Raw genomic sequence first — 25,249 nt, 5'->3', positions numbered from 1 at the left:
GTGTATACAGGGGTGAAATACAGCGATGGTGTAATACATGTAGCCTAATACAGGGGTGTGCCACATTAACTAATTTAACGCACAGTAGTATTGTGATTAGCCATTTTATATATATATATATGTGCATAACCCTATATAGATATGTTTACAGTAGAAGGAAAGTGATTCAACAGACAAACAGCACATCATAATCATCTACTCATCACACTGATGATGACTCCTGATCATGGGCTATTATCAAAACACACAAAATGACCCATACGAGGTTAGAATGCATTTCATGGTGTCTGAAGTGTGCATGGTGGACAGCACATACCGGCTCGTGATGACAGAGCCCAGCTGTTGGTTACCGATAAGTGATCAAGGAAAAAACGTTAGGTGGTGGGAGGAGGCTGATTAGCTTTGAAAGTTGTTAACATGTAGCACCTGTACGCCTGGCTGGGATCGAAACACACACACCCAACACAGGCATCTCATGCTGCTCACACACCCACACCTGACACAACAGCCTATAATCATGAAACTACACTAATAGGCTTCTGTGCCAAAAGCACTACCATAAAACTGGGTTCAAGCCCTGAATGCTGATTGGCTGACAGCCGTGGTATATCAGACCGTATACAACGAGTATGACAAAACATTTTACTGCTCTAATTAAGTTGGTAACCAATTTGGGGGTTTGTGGTTTATGGCCAGGCACTCTGCGATGTGCCTAACAGCCTTAAGCCGTGGTATATTGGCCAAAAACACACCCCCTCGTGCCTTATTACTTAATTATAAACAGCAGACTTATAAAGTCTGTGTGATAGAGGTTGGCAATTGAAGTTAAGCTACAGTATAAAGTCAGTATCAGTCACAAACTAAAAAGTGACTGAGAATGACAAAAAGCCAAATTATAACATCTTGAAACGTTCAAGAGAAGTTAGGCATGAGTGAAAAAAGGACAAACTCTGGTCATGTTTGCCGCAGGTGTCTCGTTTTTTTTAATTAGAAGCCTGAAAAGGATCCATTTCATCATCCATTTCACAATTTTCTCTTTCAACACTTCAGTTTCAAATCATGTTCACAGAATTCATTTTTCAGGCATCTTGGGTGATGATGCCTGAAACCATTCCAACACGCATCATCACCCAAATCCTGTTCATTAATACATGACAACATTGGGAAAAAAATTGAAATAAAAAGTACAAGACTTATATAACCCCGAATTAAAGAGAAAACAAAGAGTTAGATTGAAGAGAGGACAGAAGGTAAATTGACAACCTGTAGTTGAGAACACGGTTTGTCATCATAGGCAAACGCAAATATGGAGGTCCATTGAATAGCTAAAGGCTCTTGATTACAGAACTGGCTTTGGTACTGGAAAAGCTGAAGAGGTGTTAGCCACTCAAAGGGTGCCGCTCCCTCCCATTTAAAACCTGTTGGAATAGGAGCCAACTGATACAATGAAGTAGTGTGTACTAAAACACAATATTTCTAGACATACTAGGGTTGTTTTGGACAGAAGTTAATGAATGCTGCCTCCTAGACTTTCGGGGGTGAGGCCAAAATGAATCCTAAGCAGTTGTCACGCCCTGGCCTTAGTATTCTTTGTTTTCTTAATTATTTTAGTTAGGTCAGGGTGTGACATGGGGAATGTATGTGTTTTTTGTAGTGTCTAGGGTGGTTGTAAGGTTTAGGGGGTTTATTAGAGTAGTTGGGTTTATGTTTAGTATAGAAGTCTAGCTGTGTCTATGGTTGAGTGTAGGTATCTAGGAAAGTCTATGGTTGCCTGAATTGGGTCTCAATTAGAGACAGCTGGTTATTGTTGTCTCTGATTGGGAGCCATATTTAAGGCAACCATAGGCTTTAGCTGTTTGTGGGGAATTGTCTATGTCAGTGTGTAATGGTCAGTGTCAGCACCATTTTGTTTATATAGCTTCACGGTCGTCAGTTTGTTATTTTGTTAGTTTGTGTATAGTTGTTTCGTTTCGTGTTTCTTTTCTCTCTTCTAATAAAAGAAGATGTATTTTGCACACGCTGCGCCTTGGTCCAATCTCTCTCCCTTCGACGATCGTGACAGAATTCCCCACCAATGCGGGATCAAGCAGCGTGAAAAGCGGCAACAGGAGCAGCGCAAGGAGGAATGGAAATGGGAGCGTAATATGGACTACACTACGTGGGAGGAGATCGACAGGTGGGCGATCGACCCAGGGCGAGTGCCGGAGCCAGCCTGGGATTCTCTGGCGCAGTGTGAGGAGGGATACCGGCGAATGGAGGCAGCACGACGACGCGGTAGGAAGCCTGTGAGTCAGCCCAAAAAATTTATTGGGGGGGGGCTTAGAGGTAGTGGGCCGAGGGCAGGTAGGAGACCTGCGCCCACTTCCCAGGCTAACCGTGGAGAGCGGGAGTACGGGCGAACACCGTGTTACGCAGTAGAGCGCACGGTGTCTCCTGTACGTGTTCATAGCCCGGTGCGGGTTATTCTACCTCCCCGCACTGGTAGGGCTAGATTGGGCATTGAGCCAGGTGTCATGAAGCCGGCTCAACGCGTCTGGTCTCCAGTGCGTCTCCTCGGGCCGGCATACATGGCACCAGCCTTACGCATGGTGTCCCCGGTTCGCCTACATAGCCCGGTGCGGGTTATTCCACCTCCCCGCACGGGTAGGGCGACGGGGAGCATTCAACCAGGTAAGGTTGGGCAGGCTCGGTGCTCAAGGGAACCAGTACGCCTGCACGGTCCGGTATTTCCGGCGCCACCTCCCCGCCCCAGTCCAGTTCCACCAGTGCCTACACCACGCACCAGGCTTCCAGTGTGTCTCCAGAGCCCTGTTCCTCCTCCACGCACTCGTCCTATGGTGCGTGTCTCCAGCCCGGTACCACCAATTCCGGCACCACGCACCAAGCCTCCTGTGCGTCTCCAGAGTCCTGTGCATCCTGTTGCTGCTCCCCGCATTAGCCCTGAGATGCGTGTCCCCAGCCCGGTACCACCAGTTCCGGCACCACGCACTAGGCCTAATGTGCGTCCCCAGGGTCCAGTATGCCCTGTTCCTTCTCCCCGCACTAGCCTGAAGGTGCGTGTCCTTAGCCCGGTGCCTCCAGTTCCGGCACCACGCACCAGGCCTACAGTGCGCCTATTCCGGCCAGAGCCATCCGTCTGCCCAGTGCCATCTGAGCCATCCGTCTCCCCAGCGCCATCTGAGCCATCCGTCTCCCCAGCGCCATCTGAGCCATCCGTCTCCCCAGCGCCGTCTGAGCCATCCGTCTGCCCAGTGCCGTCTGAGCCATCCGTCTGCCCAGTGCCGTCTGAGCCATCCGTCTGTCCCGAGCCATTAGAGCCGCCCGTCTGTCCCGAGCCGTCAGAGCCGTTAGTCAGTCAGGAGCCGCTAGAGCCATTCGTCAGTCAGGATCTGCCAGAGCCGCCAACCAGACAGGATCTGCCAGAGCCGCCAACCAGACAGGATCTGCCAGAGCCGCCAACCAGACAGGATCTGCCAGAGCCGCCAACCAGACAGGATCTGCCAGAGCCGCCAACCAGACAGGATCTGCCAGAGCCGCCAGCCAGCCATGAGCGTCCAGAGCCGTCAGCCAGCCATGAGCAGCCAGATCCGTCAGCCAGCCATGAGCAGCCAGATCCGTCAGCCAGCCATGAGCAGCCAGATCCGTCAGCCAGCCATGAGCAGCCAGATCCGTCAGCCAGCCATGAGCAGCCAGATCCGTCAGCCAGCCATGAGCAGCCAGATCCGTCAGCCAGCCATGAGCAGCCAGATCCGTCAGCCAGCCATGAGCAGCCAGATCCGTCAGCCAGCCATGAGCCGTCCAGCCAGGATCCGCCAGAGCCGTCCAGCCAAGATCCGCCAGAGCAGTCATCCAGCCAGGATCCGTCCCTCAGTCCGGAGCTGCCGTCCCTCAGTCCGGAGCTGCCCCTTATCCTGGTGCTGCCCCTTATCCTGGTGCTGCCCCTTATCCTGGTGCTGCCCCTTATCCTGGTGCTGCCCCTTATCCTGGTGCTGCCCCTTATCCTGGTGCTGCCCCTTATCCTGGTGCTGCCCCTTAGTCCGGTGCTGCCCCTTAGTCCGGTGCTGCCCCTTAGTCCGGTGCTGCCCCTTAGTCCGGTGCTGCCTCTTAGTCCGGTGCTGCCCCTTAATCCAGTGGGGTTAATGTGGAGGGTGGCCATTTGGAGGAGGCTACGTAAGCGGGTAGTGACTATGGTGGGGTGGGGACCACGACCAGTGCCGGAGCCGCCGCCGTGGACGGACGCCCACCCAGACCCTCCCCTAGACTATGTGCTGGTGCGCCCGGAGTTCGCACCTTAAGGGGGGGGTTATGTCACGCCCTGGCCTTAGTATTCTTTGTTTTCTTAATTATTTTAGTTAGGTCAGGGTGTGACATGGGAATGTATGTGTTTTTTGTAGTGTCTAGGGTGGTTGTAAGGTTTAGGGGGTTTATTAGAGTAGTTGGGTTTATGTTTAGTATAGAAGTCTAGCTGTGTCTATGGTTGAGTGTAGGTATCTAGGAAAGTCTATGGTTGCCTGAATTGGGTCTCAATTAGAGACAGCTGGTTATTGTTGTCTCTGATTGGGAGCCATATTTAAGGCAACCATAGGCTTTAGCTGTTTGTGGGGAATTGTCTATGTCAGTGTGTAATGGTCAGTGTCAGCACCATTTTGTTTATATAGCTTCACGGTCGTCAGTTTGTTATTTTGTTAGTTTGTGTATAGTTGTTTCGTGTTTCTTTTCTCTCTTCTAATAAAAGAAGATGTATTTTGCACACGCTGCGCCTTGGTCCAATCTCTCTCCCTTCGACGATCGTGACAGCAGTCCCCTTTGACCTCAAAGGTCATTCTGTCTTTTGTCACACACAGGACCATTTCAATCCTGATGTCTAACGTTAACTGTCAACCATGCAGAGACGTATTGGTGCCACAATGGCGTGCAGGACAAGACAGACGGATACATTATTCTCTATATTGAGAACTTGTCTCACAATCTAGATATTACAGTCATGAGACAGTTGAGGCAATACAGAGGTGATTTCGACAGTATGACTACGATCAGAAATGAACGTGTTATGAGACATCACGGCTTGGTCGCGGATTTACCCTGTGTGCCTGCATTTATACGGTTTGTCCTTTTTGATAGTGATTGGGACAACACTTCCTCTCCCTCCCTCCTGTATACTGACATCGAGACGGAGTACATGAAGGCGCTTTTACGAGTTGAAAATGAAAAGTCAATTGGGTTTGTTTCCCTCTGTAAAGTGTGTTGGGGGTGGTTGAAGGGAACAAACACAAGGCCTGGAAACCTCTAGAACACGAAGTCTCAAACTGGTAGCTTTTGAAATGGCACTCTATACCCTATGCAGTGCACTAGTTTTGACCAAGTTGTCTACTACATAAGGGAACAGGGTACCATTTCCAGACACAGACATTGTTTCCACAGTTCAGGTGGAGACGGAGAAAGTTTTCAAGAAACCCACTCAGCCTGTTTATCAATATCATGGGGGACCATGGCTGCTTCCAACCTGAAGGCCTCACCAAAGCCTGGGACTCGATTTAGCTGCCGAAGCCGAAGATGCCCTTGATGTAGCCGGTCAGGCCGCCCTTGCCCTTCTGCTCCACCTTGTCGTCGAGGGGTGGGAAGGCCACGTGGTTGAGTGCCAGATCAAAGAAGAGGGGCTTACAGGGGATGGGCTGGAAGTCGGGGGGGAACTGGACCAGGTTGGGCTGCTTCCCCACCAGGGTGGGGTCCAGGTGGAAGGTCTCCAGACGCTCACACAGAGGCTGGATGGAGGGGGGGGGTTAACAAATTAGAGGGAGAGCAGGGACTGGTAAAAGTAAATGACTAGAACCTGTCATAAGGTTTGGCTAGTCTCTCAGCTAGCAGAAAACATACGCTGTGGTTCCAACGCAAAGCAGAGGTCATTTTTCATGAACCGGCACTAGGTTCAGTCGTGAACAACTGGAATACCTGCCATGTCGACATACACTGCCCATGATAGCAGCAGCATGACATTTCTATGACAGATTTAAGAGTGAAACCCGACCCCTGTGTGGGATTACACAATGACATATAGTATGTCCGGCAGAGGCCTCCTGATATAGGTCACCCATCACCCAAACGTTGTCGTTGTTCCGTGTCAGTCTGCTAGGCAGCATTCCAGCTCTGTCCTGTATTGACAGAGGCAGGTCAGGGAGTATTCTTTCCCACATGCTGGCCCATGTAAGGCATGATCCGTGGTAGGCACGCTCCTATTCCCAACACTACTTCCTCTCACTACTGCACAACTAACATACTACACCTTTCATTTACTCCACCATTATCTGAAAGTAGTCTAGAAAATGGCAAGGCTGGAACTTGGGAGGTACAGAGGAGTTAACACAGAACTAATTGGTCAGCTGCTCAATTGAGATCTGTGTCAACGTTAAGAGATCGATAAAAGCTAGAACAAGGAGCGGAACGAGGAGCTCCACCCTCTCTTCGCAAGTTACGACCGAATGTCCCCTCCCGAAATTAGAAAGACGCTAACACCTGCGAAATCGTGATCTGTTCAAATAACCAGTGATGAAAAACCCCAAACAGCGTAATTACACGCAGAATCTTTCCACGAGAGATTAGAGTTAGGGCTAAGCACATTGGGGGTGGTTAGCTGCGAGACTTCGTTTTTATGTGGGAGGCTAATTTTGTTTGTTCTTACCGTGTTGTCTTTCACCTTCTGCTGAGACGGTGCTTCAGGAGCATCCTCTGTGTCTAAAATACAAACACACACCCACAGCTTCATAACACAGGCACAATAAACCAGAGACGTCAGGTCTTACAAAACACACACCAGTCCGGTCACAACAATGAAAAGTCAAGCAGAAAGGTCAATAGAAAGAAAGTTGCCTAACCCAGGTAAGGGTATTACCCTATAGAAACAAAATGGCTGCCATTGCAAGTCAGGTACCCACCTAAGATGGCCGCCGCCTGAAGCGAGTATTTCTCAGCGTTGACCTCTGTGATCAGCTCCTGCACATCAGGCAGATCCTTTAGGCAAGGGAGACAGATACATTAGGCAAAGACACTTTTAGACAGTCCCACAGTAGAGTATCATGAATAACACGTATGTTTACCGACCTGCATCCATTTCAATGACAGACACCCCCCCCAAAAAAATATATACCCAAAAGATAATAGAACACCTACTTTGTGGATATTGTCATAGTTTGAACGCAGAATCAATTGGCTCTATCATGAATAGTATTTGACAGACAACCAAGCTTTTCTTCAACCCTTGAGTTGCATATACAGGTAACTGCCAAAATAATGGAAACACTTAAATAAATGAGGGATACAAAGTACACTGCTCAAAAAAATAAAGGGAACACTTGAACAACACAATGTAACTCCAAGTCAATCACACTTCTGTGAAATCAAACTGTCCACTTAGGAAGCAACACTGATTGACAATAAATTTCACATGCTGTTGTGCAAATGGAATAGACAAAAGGTGGAAATTATAGGCAATTAGCAAGACACCCCCAATAAAGGAGTGGTTCTGCAGGTGGTGACCACAGACCACTTCTCAGTTCCTATGCTTCCTGGCTGATGTTTTGGTCACTTTTGAATGCTGGCGGTGCTTTCACTCTAGTGGTAGCATGAGACGGAGTCTACAACCCACACAAGTGGCTCAGGTAGTGCAGCTCATCCAGGATGGCACATCAATGCGAGCTGTGGCAAGAAGGTTTGCTGTGTCTGTCAGCGTAGTGTCCAGAGCATGGAGGCGCTACCAGGAGACAGGCCAGTACATCAGGAGACGTGGAGGAGGCCGTAGGAGGGCAACAACCCAGCAGAAGGACCGCTACCTCCGCCTTTGTGCAAGGAGGAGCACTGCCAGAGCCCTGCAAAATGACCTCCAGCAGGCCACAAATGTGCATGTGTCTGCTCAAACGGTCAGAAACAGACTCCATGAGGGTGGTATGAGGGCCCGACATCCACAGGTGGGGGTTGTGCTTACAGCCCAACACCGTGCAGGACGTTTGGCATTTGCCAGAGAACACCAAGATTGGCAAATTCGCCACTGGCGCCCTGTGCTCTTCACAGATGAAAGCAGGTTCACACTGAGCACATGTGACAGACGTGACAGAGTCTGGAGACGCCGTGGAGAACGTTCTGCTGCCTGCAACATCCTCCAGCATGACCGGTTTGGCGGTGGGTCAGTCATGGTGTGGGGTGGCATTTCTTTGTGGGGCCGCACAGCCCTCCATGTGCTCGCCAGAGGTAGCCTGACTGCCATTAGGTACCGAGATGAGATCCTCAGACCCCTTGTGAGACCATATGCTGACACATGCACATTTGTGGCCTGCTGGAGGTCATTTTGCAGGGCTCTGGCAGTGCTCCACTGAGCTGCACTACCTGAGCCACTTGTGTGGGTTGTAGACTCCGTCTCATGCTACCACTAGAGTGAAAGCACCGCCAGCATTCAAAAGTGACCAAAACATCAGCCAGGAAGCATAGGAACTGAGAAGTGGTCTGTGGTCACCACCTGCAGAACCACTCCTTTATTGGGGGTGTCTTGCTAATTGCCTATAATTTCCACCTTTTGTCTATTCCATTTGCACAACAGCATGTGAAATTTATTGTCAATCAGTGTTGCTTCCTAAGTGGACAGTTTGATTTCACAGAAGTGTGATTGACTTGGAGTTACATTGTGTTGTTTAAGTGTTCCCTTTATTTTTTTGAGCAGTGTATATTGAAAGGAGGTGCTTCCACACAGGTGTACCGAGTTAATTATGCTTAGGGTCATGAATAAAAATACTGGGAAGGCCATTATTTTGGTTATCATGACTATGCCTCCCATAGGATGACAATGGCCCCATCCAGGTGGCACGAGGGGTCACTGAATGGTTCGATTAGCATGAAAACGATGTAAACCATGCGTCATGGCAGTCACCAGATCTCAACCCAATTGAACACTTACGGGAGATTCTGGAGCGGCGCCTGAGACAGCTTTTTCCACCATCATCAATAAAACACCAAATTATGGAATTTCTCATGGAAGAATGGTGTCAAAACCCTCCAATAGAGATCCAGACTCTTGCAGAATCGATGCCATGCATAGGTGCATTGGAGCAGTTGTGACTCGTGGTGGCCCAACGCCTTATTAAGACACTATGTTGGCATTTCCTTTATTTTGGCAGTTACCTGCATGTTAAAAAAGTAAGTTTACATAATGGCCCCAGTCGGGGTCAACGGTTATAGGTCAGGGGTCAGTGTCTGTTACCTTGAGGCTGTTGTTGAGGCTCTTAGCCTTGGACTGGACCTCCTTGGCGTACTTCAGGACCCGCTCATACAGGACCAGAGCCTCGCTCCACTTCTTCACCAGCACGTACGACTGGGCTATGAAGAAACACCTGGGGGAGAGAGCGGGGATGTTAGTGACTGTGTGTATGTTTCTGTTCTGGCAGAGGCGGATCAGAAACACCTGAATGGCAGGGGTTATGCCAGCAACTGTGTGGGTGTGTGTGTGTGTGTATATGAGTTCGCGCCATTTCTTTACTAGCTTATACATCAAGGCTATGAAGAAACACCTGTGGGAGTGTGTGTGAACAGTGTGTGGCCTCCGTGGTGTGAGCTCTGACCTGTAGGCCTTGTAGACCAGCATCTTGAGGGCCACCTCCTTCTGGAACGTGTGATCTTCCTCCAGCCCCTGTAGGGTGGACAGCTCAGCCAGACTCTGTAGAAACAGTCATGAGGCAACATCAACAAGGATAAGATGACTCACTGGTAGTGGCTTAACCGTAGAAATAGAATGAATCAGAAAGAAACATCCTATTTCTACGGGCTTAACATTAGGGTTGAGTGGCGAGCACCCCCTCAGACGATCCCGCAGGTGAAGAAGTCGGATGTGGAAGTCCTGGGCTGGCGTGGTTACACGTGGTCTGCGGTTGTGAGGCCGGTTGGCCATACTGACACATTTTCTAAAGTAACGTTGGAGGCGGCTTATGGTAGAGAAATGAACATTCAAATCTCTGGCAACAGTTCTGGTGGACATTCCTGCAGTCAGCATGCCAATTGCACGCTCCCTCAAAACCGGAGACATCTGTGGCATTGTGTTGTGTGACAAAACTGCTCATTTTAGAGTGGCCTTTTATTGTCCGCAGAACAAGGTGCACCTGTGTAATTATCATGCTGTTTAATCAACTTCTTGATCTGCACACCTTTTGGGTGAATGGATAATCATGGGAAAAGAAGAAATGCTCAATAACGGGGATGTAAACAAACTTGTTCTCAAAACTTGAGATAAATAAGCCTTTTGTGCCTGTGGAACATTTCTGGAATCTTTTATTTCAGCTCATGAAACCAACACTTTACATGTTGCGTTTATATTTTTGTTCAGTATAGTTTTTGGACTTGATCCTGGGTATGCTGAGTAAATAGAGTGGTTTGGATGTTTTGTGGTTATGAAGCAGGACAATATCAAACCATTCAGTTTCACTATCAATTACTGTAACATTATGAGACGACAAGGACACCGACATTGGGAATGTGCCAGAGATGACAATGTAATGTGACGTGGTGTTGTGTTATCAGAGGTGTATTCATTAGTGTGCACAACAGCAAAACATTTTAACAGAAAAATAACAGTTTATTGGACAACCTCAGGTAGTACCGCCCTGTTTTATGCTGTTTTCTTCCGTTTTGTGGCTACTGAACACGACCCAGGTGTGTGTTTGTACCTGGAGGATGATGTCGTACAGGCGGATGAGGTCCTGGGGGCGAGGGCCCCTTTTGTTCTCGTCCGTCTGCGGCTCCTTCAGCTTGGCCTGCAGCATGTGGGCCATGCTCTCGTTCCTCTTCACCACCGTCCACAGCTTGATGTAGGTCAGGTAGCTATGGAGAGGGGGGGGACCAAAACATATGTCAAAGACTGGTTCCATGTACAGATAGGCTCTTAATTCATATTTGCTTGCATTTCTCATCTAATCAAAACGCATCGGAGAAGACGGTCTGAGGGACCTCGGACCTTCTCCTCCAATACGGTTGAGGATGCGGCGAGGAGATAGGGGTCACCATGCGTCTTGCATCCTCTGACAAATGTCAGACAGACAGAATGACCTCTCTTACCTGTGCAGGAACTGCAGGTTGGACACCTTGCCACTGGCTTCATCAGATCTCTCTCGCTGCTTCTGCAGAGTTGAACAGTCAGGGAGCATGTACCCATAAACAGATAGTGAGAGTCTGGTACGGTCGTTGACCCTACTACTCACGTTACTGTTTAGCCTATGAACTTTACTACGTCAGGTCCGTAAACCCACGTATCAACGTGAACCCCGGTCAGTTCGTAACCCTAACGGTCATGTCTGTAACTTCAAATGTGTCATTCTGTAACCCAAACAGTCATGCCTGTAACTCTTTCAGTGTCAGTCAGTCAGCCATACTTACCGCTTCAGTCTTCAGCTCCTCTCTCACAGCCTGGATGGTGTCTCTGCACTCGGCTAGTAGGGTCTCGTACAGACGTTCCTTGGTCTCCTCATTGGCTGCCTGTGGGGGACAAATGGTGATCCTGTATAAATATGACATAGCATATATAAAATCATATTTCCATATATACCTCCCCTGACCTTCTCCTCCAATGGGTATTGAGAAGGACATGAGGATAGAGGACACGAGGCATAAACAAGAGAGACCTTCCCTATGCGGTGGGCTTTCAGCACAGCTCCCCCGGCACTGATGCTGCGCGAGGTGGGATATGAGATTGGTATTTCTTTGTGCGATAATATGTAACAGTATGAAACAAAACAGCTGAAAATAGCTACGGCAGCATTTTACTCGCACACGGGCTCATACTTGAAATGGTTGCCTGAACTGGAGCCTTGCTTACGGTACGAATCAGATTAAAATCACGCAAATGTAAATATTAGCGTAAAAGTAGGTCTTGGGTAAGGCTGTGACTGGGAGAGACAAACGTGCACAGCAGAGCAGGTTGCTGTAGACATTCCTGTGAAAGGTAACTTCCTAGAGTTACTGTAGCTCAGGACCGATGTCAAAGAGAAGCCTTACACCACACGCGATGTAACACAGGCTTATTGTGTACGTTACAGTAGGCTAACTTGTAGGTGTGGGAGGCAGCCAAGTGTCATGGTTTATATTGTTTATGAAAAATGTCAGTCTTTTCAATAGATGAGAGTGAGTCAGAAATATTACAGTATCGTCAATGACTCATATGTCCTAGTTAGAACATCCCAGCAGTGGCCATATTAAATACAAAATTGCTAACAAAATATGTTTGTTATATATTCCCCTGTGGACAAGTCCATCCAATCTTAAATTATTTTGCCGCATCTTATCTTCTGACGAATCGGTGTACATGCTGTTGAGACACAGTAAATCTGAGGATTCGCCAGTGTCTTTCTTCTCTTCGGTTGACAAAAACACTTAAGCAATCATTAAAGCGCTAAAACATGGCGGGGAATGATTTGGGAACGTTCCACTTTAAAAAAGGACAATTCTGCCACTTTTTAACCTCAAATTCATCATCTCCACCACCATACCAGTGTCTACATATTTGAAAACAGCACATTTATATGATCTGTGGTTAAAAATATAAGAACATCCTAAAAAAAATGCTTATCATTAAGCATATTTCCATCCATTTATGCGAGTAAAGTAATACTGTATAAAAAAAAAAAAATTCATCACAACAGCTGTGATGGAAACCGATGGTTACAGTACAATTTAATGAATGCCGAAAGATAGCGTTCATTCGACAAGGTGGAATCTTTGTGTGTCGGTAAAATTAATTATGCAAGAAATGGTGGTGGAAAGTCCTTAAAGCACAAAGACATTATAACCATATTGGAGTCCTCCCACTACAACTCCGGGAAACAATGCAGTTTAGTAGACTAGGCTACAGATGAAATCATTTATGATGAACTTCACAGGGTGGTGAAAGTGCACGGTGATCTTGATTCTCCTTTCCAATAAATATTGAGGGTCTTATTCTGGTGACATGACGATCGATGCTTGACTGCCATTTGACAATAAAGATATTCCTCGCTCTTAATAGCGTTATTATGTTAAGTAGCCTACCCGCACTGTTAGGCTTGGGCGGTATACCGGTCATACCGGGGTATTTCGAAATACCGACGGTATGATTTGAATACCGTTCAAATGAATAAGCAAACCAAACGCATAGCTGGAGCCCTTAGCTGGATATAATTTGACTCATTTTAGATTGTTATAAACAGTGGCTTAGCACGAACCCCCATTGTTATTATTATTATTTTTTATGTACGAGGGTGCATGCTACGCCACTGCTTATAATAATAAGTACATATCGAATATGTGTCAAATAAACGATATCCAGCTACGGGCTCCAGCTATGCATTTGGTTTGCTAAATTGACATCTAGTGGCTAGAAGTCAAGATCAAGCTTCTTGGTTACAGCAGAGACATTTAATCCTTTCCATGATCAAGATCTGTTGCCTAAATTGTTGTGTGTGCAAAAAATGTATAACTAGACACATATATACACTGCTCAAAAAAATAAAGGGAACACTAAAATAACACATCCTAGATCTGAATGAATGAAATATTCTTATTAAATACTTTGTTCTTTACATAGTTGAATGTGCTGACAACAAAATCACGCAAAAATGATCAATGGAAATCAAATTTATCAACTCATGGAGGTCTGGATTTGGAGTCACACTCAAAATTAAAGTGGAAAACCACACTACAGGCTGATCCAACTTTGATGTAATGTCCTTAAAACAAGTCAAAATGAGGCTCAGTAGTGTGTGTGGCCTCCACGTGCCTGTATGACCTCCCTACAACGCCTGGGCATGCTCCTGATGAGGTGGCGGATGGTCTCCTGAGGGATCTCCTCCCAGACCTGGACTAAAGCATCCGCCAACTCCTGGACAGTCTGTGGTGCAACGTGGCGTTGGTGGATGGAGCGAGACATGATGTCCCAGATGTGCTCAATTGGATTCAGGTCTGGGGAACGGGCGGGCCAGTCCATAGCATCAATGCCTTCCTCTTGCAGGAACTGCTGACACACTCCAGCCACATGAGGTCTAGCATTGTCTTGCATTAGGAGGAACCCAGGGCCAACCGCACCAGCATATGGTCTCACAAGGGGTCTGAGGATCTCATCTCGGTACCTAATGGCAGTCAGGCTACACATGGAGGGCTGTGCGGCCCCCCAAAGAAATGCCACCCCACACCATGACTGACCCATCACCAAACCGGTCATGCTGGAGGATGTTGCAGGCAGCAGAACGTTCTCCAAGGCGTCTCCAGACTCTGTCACCTCTGTCACATGTGCTCAGTGTGAACCTGCTTTCATCTGTGAAGAGCACAGGGCGCCAGTGGCGAATTTGCCAATCTTGGTGTTCTCTGGCAAATGCCAAACGTCCTGCACGGTGTTGGGCTGTAAGCACAACCCCCACCTGTGGACGTCGGGCCCTCATACCACCCTCATGGAGTCTGTTTCTGACTGTTTGAGCAGACACATGCACATTTGTGGCCTGCTGGAGGTCATTTTGCAGGGCTCTGGCAGTGCTCCTCCTTGCACAAAGGCGGAGGCAGCGGTCCTGCTGCTGGGTGTTGCCCTCCTACGGCCTCCTCCACGTCTCCTGATGTACTGGCCTGTCTCCTGGTAGCGCCTCCATGCTCTGGACACTACGCTGACAGACACAGCAAACCTTCTTGCCACAGCTCGCATTGATGTGTCATCCTGGATGAGCTGCACTACCTGAGCCACTTGTGTGGGTTGTAGACTCCGTCTCATGCTACCACTAGAGTGAAAGCACCGCCAGCATTCAAAAGTGACCAAAACATCAGCCAGGAAGCATAGGAACTGAGAAGTGGTCTGTGGTCACCACCTGCAGAACCACTCCTTTATTGGGGGTGTCTTGCTAATTGCCTATAATTTCCACCTGTTGTCTATTCCATTTGCACAACAGCATGTGACAATTATTGTCAATCAGTGTTGCTTCCTAAGTGGACAGTTTGATTTCACAGAAGTGTGATTGACTTGGAGTTACATTGTGTTGTTTAAGTGTTCCCTTTATTTTTTTGAGCAGTATATATATATATATATATATATCACCCCTTGTGTGCACTTGAGTTAAGACCGTATACCCCAGTATGGTAAAGAAACAGTAGGACTGTGAAAACCTGGATAACGCCCAACCCTACGCACTGTATCTGACCAGAGTAAGGACATTTGCTATTTAACGCAACAGTTTGTGACAAAACTATTGGTAGAGTTGAAAATGCGATGGAAACACATTGAAATGTATTATTTATTCATAATTTTTGCGGTACATGAAATTAAGAGAAAAAGTACATTGTGTGCATTACGTCATCACGCGCTGATTTTTGGAAGTCAGTTTTGTGGATTTTGGAATATCCGCATCAAAATCTGTCACCAATTGGATGGAAACCTATCTTGTGACATCACAAGTTAGGATTAAAAAAATATATATACATTTTAAAACCCTGCAACGAGTTTCTAGCCAGAGGGATGGCATTTTCTTGCTCCCCACATCACCACGAATCTGTGTTTGAAAATCAGTGTTTTTCAAATGAACCTTTTGATGATGTCATTGGGTAGAATGTCTTAACATTATATATTGTTCTACAAAACGTAGAAATGCAACATTTTCACATATGTAAACAACGGTATTGTGCTGGAGATAATGAAAATGAGGCTGAAAATGTATGAGAGTTGCACTTTAACACAAATTCGTATTGGGCAGACTATGAAGTAACATTCACTCCCATCCATCCAGCATGTGGGGAGGGTGTATTGTGGTGAGACACTCACTAGTGCCACCACCCTGGCAACGCCTAGCCCCTAACAGGACTGGGAGAACCAGTCTGGTGTCTTCTGTGCTTTTCACAGAGGGAGAGACAAAAGGAGGGATGGCACATCCCTCTTCAGTATGTCCCCTTGGGATTACGCAGGGCCTTAAATGGCAGTTCCGTTGGAATGGTTGAGGGATCCCTCACAAAACCCAGATAACAACAAAGACCATCATTTGGGGGATTTTTACTAAATGTAATCCACAGAAGTCCTATGGATGAAGGATTGTTGACAGACACAAATGTGAAATATAAAAGCATAAAATCTGAAATAATTAAAATTGCCATATGACATTGACCTTACCTAGGCCTCCTTTTAAGATTCCATATTGTTTCACTTGTGTAACGGCAGCCTTCCTCCTCTTCAAGAGAAGAGAAGGTGTAGCAGGGATCGGACCAACACGCAGCGTAGCCAGTGCTCAACATGTTTAATGATGACGATAAACGTGAACACTTAACAAATAACAAAATGGTGGCAAACCGATACAGTCCTAGCTGGTGCAGAGAAAACACAAAGACAGGAAACAACCACCCACAAAATCCCAAAACAAAACAAGCCACCTATATATGATTCCCAATCAGAGACAACACAAAACATCTGCCTCTGATTGAGAACCATATTAGGCCAAACATAGAAACAGACAAAGAACATAGAATGCCCACCCAGCTCACGTCCTGACCAACACTAAAACAAGCACAACACACAAGAACTCTGGTCAGAACGTGACAATTTGTGAACTACAAAGCAAAAATGTACATCAAATGAAGCTTTACTGCTTGCTCTGTAATAAGAGTAGTATTTTAATAGTCATACATTTATGAATATTGAAATATATATAAACATGAATATTGAAATGTTTTGATTTTCTATATAATTGTTGAACATAATATACTCTACAGACATATCAAAGTTCCAGAGTGGGAACTCTGCTTCTTTTAGAGTTCGTAAGCATAACCAACAGAGTGAATATGAAAATGGATTCAAAATTATCACGTTCTACTGGTGATTTGCAGGATGTGCAATGATACAAGTAAAAGGAGGGTTGTGATTGGTATAGTAGACAATGTAACCAATCGCTCTGTATAAAAATGAGCCACAACTTTAGACAACTGAGGTATTTACAGGGGAGTGTAGAAGTAGAGGCAGCCATAGGGGGAAAGGTATTATGGTTCAACTGTTTCTGAACCCTTGTGTTCATCAAATGGTACCTTCCATAAACATAACAGAACCATTGACTGACATATCAATTAAGGACTGAAGTGCATAAAATGTTAACCCTCAACTCAAAAAGCACATTTGGATACAGCCGGTTGAGGACAGGTATGAGGGGAATTTCTGACCAGACCCAAATTCAGCCTTACTTCAAAAGTGTAAGCACAACAATTACATGTAATGCTCTGCTACATCTAACACAAATGATGGTACCACTCCCTAACTGATAACCATTTAGCTCCGATGCTAGTCTGTCCATAGAGACTAGGGCTGATGGGTGTAGCCATGTGAGTGTGTGGGTTGCTATGCATAGAATGCAGTTTGACAGCACGAGTGGCAGCATGCCAGAGCCTAGTGCAGGTGGGTGTGACGGGTGTGGCCGCAGGGAGGGAGAGGTAGGCCTACAGGAAGCCCGACAGGGAAGGTAAGAAGAGTCTGACAATAGACACCTGTCAGAGAGCTGTAGTGGAGCGAACGACACCTACTGAGACCCAAGGTGAACTACATGTGATGATAGCCACCGTTGGACTCCTTACCTGCCTTTAGGATAACCTCTCCCTACAAACTGGTTGATAACAGCTCGATACCGCTAGAGATATCGAGCACTGACTAGGCTGCACCACTAAACCCCTGTTCACTGGCCCCCTAGTTCACCAACAGTTTCTCTAGTTCCATTAGTTCACAAGGCATCCTTGTTCACTAGGCTCATCAGTTAACTACTAGCCCTGCAGCTTCATCCCACTAACCCATAACGAAGCAGAGGTGTCCAAGCAGACCAGCGAAACCCTTTTCAGGGCTTGACATGAACAGGCTTTTTTTTGCCACTTGTCCATTGGACAAGTAGGACAGATTCTTTACTTGTCTGAAAGCTCAAGTTACTTGTCCCCCCCCCCCCCCCCCCCCCCCTAAAAAAATAAAATAAAAAGGCCTGTACCACCATAGGCCAAAATAGGTGACTGATATGCATGTTGTAAGAAGCAAAGAAACTTTCAAAGAAGACAGTTGGTTTATTCGGGATTCATACACATTCTGACAGATGTCAGAATTACATGGGCAATATTGAAGAGCGGAAACCGCAGCTTTCCAACAGTGTCAGATTTATTTCTCAGCTCCCAAAGAGACGGCTTTGCAACCGGCGTATGCAGCATTGGTGTATTAACGCACCCACTCAACAACTACGCAGTTGATGAACGCTCACAATGCCATGTACAGTTATTCACGAGCGCGCTGGTGAAAAGTTTAGGACATGACACTAATACATGCTAATAGCTAAATAGTTAACTTCTTATGGCTGCAAGGGGCAGTATTGAGTAGCCAGTTAAATCGTGCCCATTTCAAATGGCCTCGTACTCAATTCTTGCTCGTACAATATGCATATTATTATTACTATTGGATAGAAAACACTCTCTAGTTTCTAAAACCGTTTGAATTATTTCTCTGAGTGAAACAGAACTCATTCTGCAGCACATTTCCTGACCAGGAAGTGGAATGTCAGAAATTGATGCTCTGTTCAACTTCCTGCCTATACATGGGCATGTTACGTAAGAGTCTACGTACACTTCATACACCTTCCCCTGGTTGTCAAGAGGCGGTAAGAGAAGAAATTTCGTGTTTATCTTGGTCTGAGGTGGAATTAAAGCTCTTTGTATGACGTGACCGTCCATTTCCTGTTTCTGGAGCGCGCGAAAGGGGACATGGATTTGCCTTCTGTTTAGCTGTTGTTATGGACGACTAACATCTCCGGTTTAGATTTTATTTGATACATGTGACCATATCATCGTAAAGTATGTTTTTTCAATATAGTTTAATCAGATTATTGACATTTTTTCGGGAGTTTTGCCGTGTTCCGTTCTCTGACTTTGTTGACGTTGGAGAGATCCGTGCCACTTGGCAAGTGCCCATGCTAAATCAAGAGGGAAATTTGCCGTTCCAGATCCAAACAACGACTGTTCTGGACAAAGGACACCTTGTCCAACATTCTGACGGAAGATCACCAAAAGTAAGAAACATTTTATGATGCTATTTCTAATATCTGTCGTGCATGTGAACTGGTCGTCGGCGCCCAAGTGTTTCTGGCTATTGTGGCTACGCTAATATAACGCTATATTGTGTTTTCGCTGTAAAACACTTGATAAATCGGAAATATTGTCTGGAATCACAAGATGCCTGTCTTTCAATTGCTGTACACTATGTATTTTTCAGAAATGTTTTATGATGAGTATTTAGTTATTTGGCGTTGGTGTCTGTAATTTTTCTGTCTGCTTTCGGTGCAATTTCTGACTGTAGCTGCAATGTAAACTATGATTTATACCTGAAATATGCACATTTTTCTAACAAAACATATGCTATACAATAAATATGTTATCAGACTGTCATCTGATGAAGTTGTTTCTTGGTTAGTGGCTATTTATATCTTTATTTGGTCGAATTTGTGATAGCTACCGATGGAGTAAAAAACTGATGGAGTAAGAAAAGTGGTGTCTTTTGCTAACGTGGTTAGCTAATAGATTTACATATTGTGTCTTCCCTGTAAAACATTTTAAAAATCGGACATGTTGGCTTGATTCACAAGATGTGTACCTTTCATATGCTGTATTGGACTTGTTAATGTGTGAAAGTTAAATATTTAAAAAAAATATCTTTTGAATTTCGCGCCCTGCACTTTGAGCTGGCTGTTGTCATAAGTGTACCGACGTCGGGCTGCACCCCAAACAGGTTAACTACCAAGACAACTAGCCAGACTATACAATATGTTTTAAACTGGCCATCTAGTTAGTCTGTTGTCCATCATTATTATTTGCTGCTGCAATGTCTCTCTCGGGCAACGGCCCACTGGCACAGATAAAGTACACGTTTGATGACAGTACGAACCCTGTTTGCTGGAACAAACAAATATGCACAGGGTGATCTCAAAAGCGTAGCTTGCAACCGCAGGTGATTGAAAGACTGCTCATGCCTGTCAATGCAATACAATAATTATACTCAGATGCGCTCTGCAGAGATTGGGAAAACAGCACGCAAGACATCTCAGATCAAATTCTAATCCGAGTAATTGTTTGATATTTTGATGTGAATTATTTATATTTGTCTAGTCGGACAACTTAAATCTATATTCTGCTTGTCCGACTTTTTGTTGTTGGTTGTCCCGGACAAGCGTTAATGTCGAGGCCTGCTTTTAACACTTTCATTCTGACCTGAACCGTACTGTGCCGGCTCTGACATTTTCTTTTCACAGTTCTAGCAACTGCGGTGGATGCGAAACCCAGGCTAGCCCAATCAAGTTCTGCTTGGCTCAGTACTGTGAAAACATGACTAGTTCCCTGGTAGGGTCACTGACCTGGGCGATGGCGGCCTCGTTGTCTCCCAGGCCCAGCAGGAAAATGCGAGCCTTGTCGATCTTGACGGGCACCGTTCGGCCTCGCCACTCCACCTCACTCATGGTGGCTGCCTGCTTGGCTCTCGTCTGTGTGATCAGGGCCTGGAATAATACCATAACCGTTCAACAGTATGCTGCATAAGACAGGTCTGTTCCAATATCCACACTAGCCTACTACTGAAAAAGATAGGCAATGTATCGGGTCTGTATCGGGTCTGTATTCTAAGTGGTATAACAGTATGGACAATGGAACAAAGTGATTTTCTCTGCACTAAAGAGTCAAATATAGATGTAGGGACAGATTTATGGCCATACTTTCCAGTTGTAAAGTAGTTGTTACTATGTGTTTCACAGTGAGAGGGACCACACACTGACCTCTAGTTTCTCAGCCATCATGCCTCCTCCTCCTCCTGCACTGAGCCTCATCTGCATCAGCTCATTCATGGCGTTCTGGTCACCTGGGGTCAGAGGGGAGTAGGGTTGTTCACTACCAGTCAACTGAACGGGAACGAGTTGTGTGTGGGTGTGTGTGTTCGGTGCGAGGGTGTGGGAAAGAGAGAAGCTGTAGAAGGCACAGATGTGTGAATGCATACGAAAAGTGCAATCCACTGTCAATGTGAGCGACGGGTTGTGTGTGTCGCCTACCGATGTTGTAAGCACAGTAGCGGATGTTGGGTGAGATCTCCTCCACACGCTGGTGATACAGCACTGCCAGCTCCTCAGTAAAGGCACTGGCCAGCTTCTCATAGATGGTCCTGAGGGAGGTTACAATACAGTTACATGGAATTTTCTATAGTTGACAAGTTGCAAGATAGTGGTCCGAGAACACAGCTAAACGCTGAATGCGTTTGGATATGTTAAGCATACGCCTACACGTAGGTACCGCTCGTTAACACCAGACAACTTGACATCTGTCAACAAACAATGTAGCCTACCTTGTTGAGGCCTCATTTTGCCCCATGTGAAATGATGATCTCAATACTCTAGATCAAAAGCTCAGCAATCAAAAAGGGCCACACTTTAGGCATTTCGGTAGTAGAGTGGGGTCAGACTCACTTGCACTTGTTGAAGGCCTCCGTGGCAGCCTTCCACTCCTGCAGCTCAAAGCGCACCATGCCACTCAGGTAGGAGGTGTAGGCCTGCAGACAAGTTGCTTTCATTATTATTCATTCAGAGGGCATCAGCAGCTATTTCGGGCTGGGTTAGAAAGACAGGGCCCTGAAGCGCTCTTTCCTCCAGGACAAGCCCAGTTGCCATGGACACCAGCTGCCATACTGTTGGTTCCTCAACTGATAAATATTTGTCTTAAAATATTTGTTTCAGTTAAATTGTTACTTCACTTCAACAGCATTTGAACCGCATGTTGAAATAAATGAAGGTGAAACAATAGGGAAAGTCACTGACTCTCCAGGTCAAGGTCCAGGTCAAGCCTACCTGTGCTTCCAGTTTGGTCTTGGCATCCACACGAGGGCTCTCGCACAGCTTCTCCAGCCTCTCTCCATGTTTGGCGGCCTTCCGCAGGCGGGACAGCAGGTGGAAGCGCTTGCGGGGCTCTGTGTTGGCCTCCTGCTTCAGCTGCATGGCATAGCTCCACGCCCTCTCAGCCTCCATCAGTACCAGGAGTAGATACCTAAAAGGGGAATGGGATTTGTTATATTCAAGGGACTTGGGCCAACTTGTGCTGGCCGCAATTTTGGTGCCTCTCGGCACTCCATGCATGATGAGTTTGATTGTAGTTCTAGAACAGAATGATGGTTGCTGTCAGGTATCATGCAGGAAGTATTTGGATTATAAATCCAGTTGTACTTTAATACTGTTGTAAGAACGGGATCGGGTACCATTACCTGTTGTCAGAGTACCGGTTGTCAGAGAGCATCTCGACAGTCACTTTCTTCCCAGTGAACTTGTGCCTGTTGCCGCACTTGAAGCCCAGGGTCTTGCGCAAACGACGCAAGCGCCGGGAGCAGTATCCCCTAGGACAGAGAGAAAGACATGGGTGAATTTTTGTGTGAAACTATGAGCCAACCATAAGGTATGGTCTATGGTTGTCAAACACCCATTCACTGCCATAGTTTAGTCCTCCATCTCACCTGTATCTTTGATAATCCCCGTGTCGCAAGCCATGTTGTTGCTGGGAATCCTTGATGATCTGGAGAACTGCAAGTATGCGTTAAGGGCCAGTCTACTACATTCACACAGGAACCTAAAGCTAGCTACATACACAGTGATGCATTTGAAAAGTAACTATACTTTAGCAGTGGATTTGAATTATGTGATGGATGTAGCAGGTTGACAATGTTAATTTACTTAAATACACATGATTATAGCAATATTCTAATGACAACATTTGTAAACCGCTTTTCTATTGACACTTAGCGCTAGCCTTCCGACAGTACGTTAGCCAACTAACGTTAGTTATGGAAGCCCACCCCCACCAAAACATACTGGTGTCGCTAAATCACATAACGTTATTGGTCCATTGTCAGCTTTATAGCTTAAGAAAGGATACTCTCCAGCCCTATTCCATCTTCCGTTGTATTTTCTTTATTCTCGTCCATAGGTAATATTTTTCCTTCATTTTGCTTGTCGGAGGCCATTTTTCTTCTAGTAGCACACGTCCAAACAGACCTGGAAAAAATGCACCGGAAGTAGACTCAAGCGTCAACGTTGAGGGAAGGGCTTAACTTTTAATACAACTCTTGCCATGTTTACACATGACACGCAACAATAGCGAAATACACAATTCAAAACAGTCCAATAACGCTTAAAACATTCAACAAAAATATAAACGCAACATGTAACAGTGTTAGTCCCATGTTTCATGAGCTGAAATAAAAGATCCCAGAAATGTTCCATACGCACGAAAAGCTAATTTCTCTAAAATGTTTTGCACACATTAGTTTACATCCCTGTTAGTGAGCATTTTCTCATTTGCCAAGATAATGCGTACACCATCTTCTTATTCTGAGTGTATCTGCGGGTGGCTTCCAATATGCTGCATTACCGCCTCCAACTGGACTATAATATAAATACATGATACTTTGTAAAACAAAATTTAAAAAAACATCCTTCAAACTAATCCTACACTCATTAAAAACCCACTACTCCATTCCACTACCTTGACCCTATCAACTCCTGCACCATGCCAATGGCCTGGGAGGACGGAACACCACCACTCAACACACCCTGTAACTCTTCTGAAGTAAAAAAAAAAAAAAAAATTAAAAACTATTCTAAAGTCAAATACTTCTCTGCAGCTGCCACCAAATCTATTTTCTGTCATTTTCTTTCCATTTCTGTGGTACAGTTGATAACCATTGCTATGAATGCTAAGAAGCCAACCTTACTGAAGTATGTCACTCGTTGGCCTATCCCTCTGTGCTGGCACAGATCTACTACTCACAGGGATCCTCTCAGGATCCCTCCCCCTTGATCCATTCTCCTCTACTTTCTTCACCGCCTCAGGATACGAAACGTTCTGCACTACTCTGACTCTAGCCACCTCAACCTGCCTCTGTCGCACCGGACACTTCTGATCCCCGGCAACACGGCAAGCGGTACCGGCGCACCAAGTCGAGGTCCAAAAGGATTGATTTTAAATCATTGTTGGTTAAAGGGCTTGTAAGTCAGCATTTCACTGTAAGGTGTACTACGCCTGTTGTATTCAGCGCATGTGACAAATTTGATTTGATCATGGGCACCCCTACTGTTAACACACAAAATGTTATCCACCAAAACTACACAATCCTCTATCCCATGCCCTCTTGCACACTTCCCAAATCTTGGAATCTCCCTCCTTCAAACTGATGCAACATGACCATAAACATTGCACCTGAAACAGCGCAGTGGATTCGGCACAAATGCTCTGACAGGATAACTGATATATCCTAACATGGCTTTTGTCGGGTAAAGACTGACTCAAAACTCAAAATGACTGACAGGGTCTTGACCTGACTGCAGTTCAGCGTCGTAACCAACTTCATTGGGCAAATGCTTACCTATGATGGCCACTGACATGCTGGAGAAGTGTGCTCTTCAAGGATTAATCCCAGTTTCAACTGATGGCAGACAGCATGTTTTGCGTCATGTGGGTGAGCAGTTTGCTGATGTGAACAGAGTGCCCCATGGTGGCGGTGGGGTTATGGTATGGGCAGGCATAAGCTACGGACAACGAACACAATTGCATTTTATTTATGGAAATTTGAATGCACAGAGATACCGTGACGAGATCCTGAAGCCCATTGTCGTGCCATTCATCCGCTGCCATCACTTCAAGTTTCAGCATGATAATGCACGGCCCCATGTTGCAAGGATCTCTACACAATTCTTGGAAACTGAAAATATCCCAGTTCTTCCATGGCCTGCATACTCACCAGACATGTCACCCATTGAGCACGTTTGGAATGCTCTGGAGTGACGAGTGGGCGGCAGGTAGCCTAGTGGTTAGAGCATTGGACTTGTATCCGCAAGGTTGCAAGATCTAATCCCCGAGCTGACAAGGTAAAAATCTGTCGTTCTGCCCCTGAACAAGGCAGTTAACCCACTGTTCCTAGGCCGTCATTGAAAATAAGAATCTGTTCTTAACTGACTTGCCTAGTTAAATAAAGGTAAAATAAATATTTTTTTAAAGTACAAAAGCGTGTTCCAGTTCTTGCCAATATCCAGAAACGTCGCACAGCCATTGAAGAGGAGTGGGACAACATTCCACAGGCCACAATCAACAGACTGATCAACTCTATGAAAAGGACTGCATGCACGCTGCATGAGGCAAATGGTGGTCACACCAGATACTAACTGGTTTTCTGATCCACGCCCCTAGTTTTTTT

General features: G+C 46.0%; 1 protein-coding gene across 1 annotated transcript; it reads right to left on the bottom strand.

Moving 5' to 3' along the window:
* Positions 1-4,699: 4,699 nt before the first annotated feature.
* On the bottom strand, positions 4,700-23,055 carry srp68 (signal recognition particle 68). The gene is made up of 16 exons (XM_039016958.1): positions 22,933-23,055; positions 22,514-22,580; positions 22,268-22,396; positions 21,858-22,053; positions 21,480-21,562; positions 21,069-21,178; positions 20,799-20,881; positions 20,385-20,525; positions 11,404-11,502; positions 11,086-11,147; positions 10,698-10,851; positions 9,600-9,694; positions 9,242-9,371; positions 6,930-7,005; positions 6,677-6,729; positions 4,700-5,762 (listed from the first exon to the last, which is right to left on the bottom strand). The coding sequence occupies exons 1-16, from the start codon at positions 23,018-23,020 to the stop codon at positions 5,535-5,537; spliced, it is 1,794 nt and encodes a 597-aa protein (XP_038872886.1). The 5' UTR covers positions 23,021-23,055; the 3' UTR covers positions 4,700-5,534.
* Between the last annotated feature and the right edge of the window lie 2,194 nt (positions 23,056-25,249).

Source organism: Salvelinus namaycush, chromosome 2 (genome assembly GCF_016432855.1).
Source record: "Salvelinus namaycush isolate Seneca chromosome 2, SaNama_1.0, whole genome shotgun sequence".
Classification (NCBI taxonomy): Eukaryota; Metazoa; Chordata; class Actinopteri; order Salmoniformes; family Salmonidae; genus Salvelinus; species Salvelinus namaycush.
Note: the sequence above shows the minus strand (reverse complement) of the source record. Positions and strands in the feature narration are given on the sequence as shown.

Coding starts and splice junctions, on each gene's coding strand:
- srp68 (XM_039016958.1), bottom strand. CDS start 23,020: ATGGCCTCCGACAAGCAAAATGAAGGAAAAATATTACCTATGGACGAG. Junction 22,054..22,267: donor AACCGGTACTCTGACAACAG/GTAATGGTACCC, acceptor TTCCCCTTTTAG/GTATCTACTCCTGGTACTGA. Junction 21,179..21,479: donor GAGGCCTTCAACAAGTGCAA/GTGAGTCTGACC, acceptor AACCTCCCTCAG/GACCATCTATGAGAAGCTGG.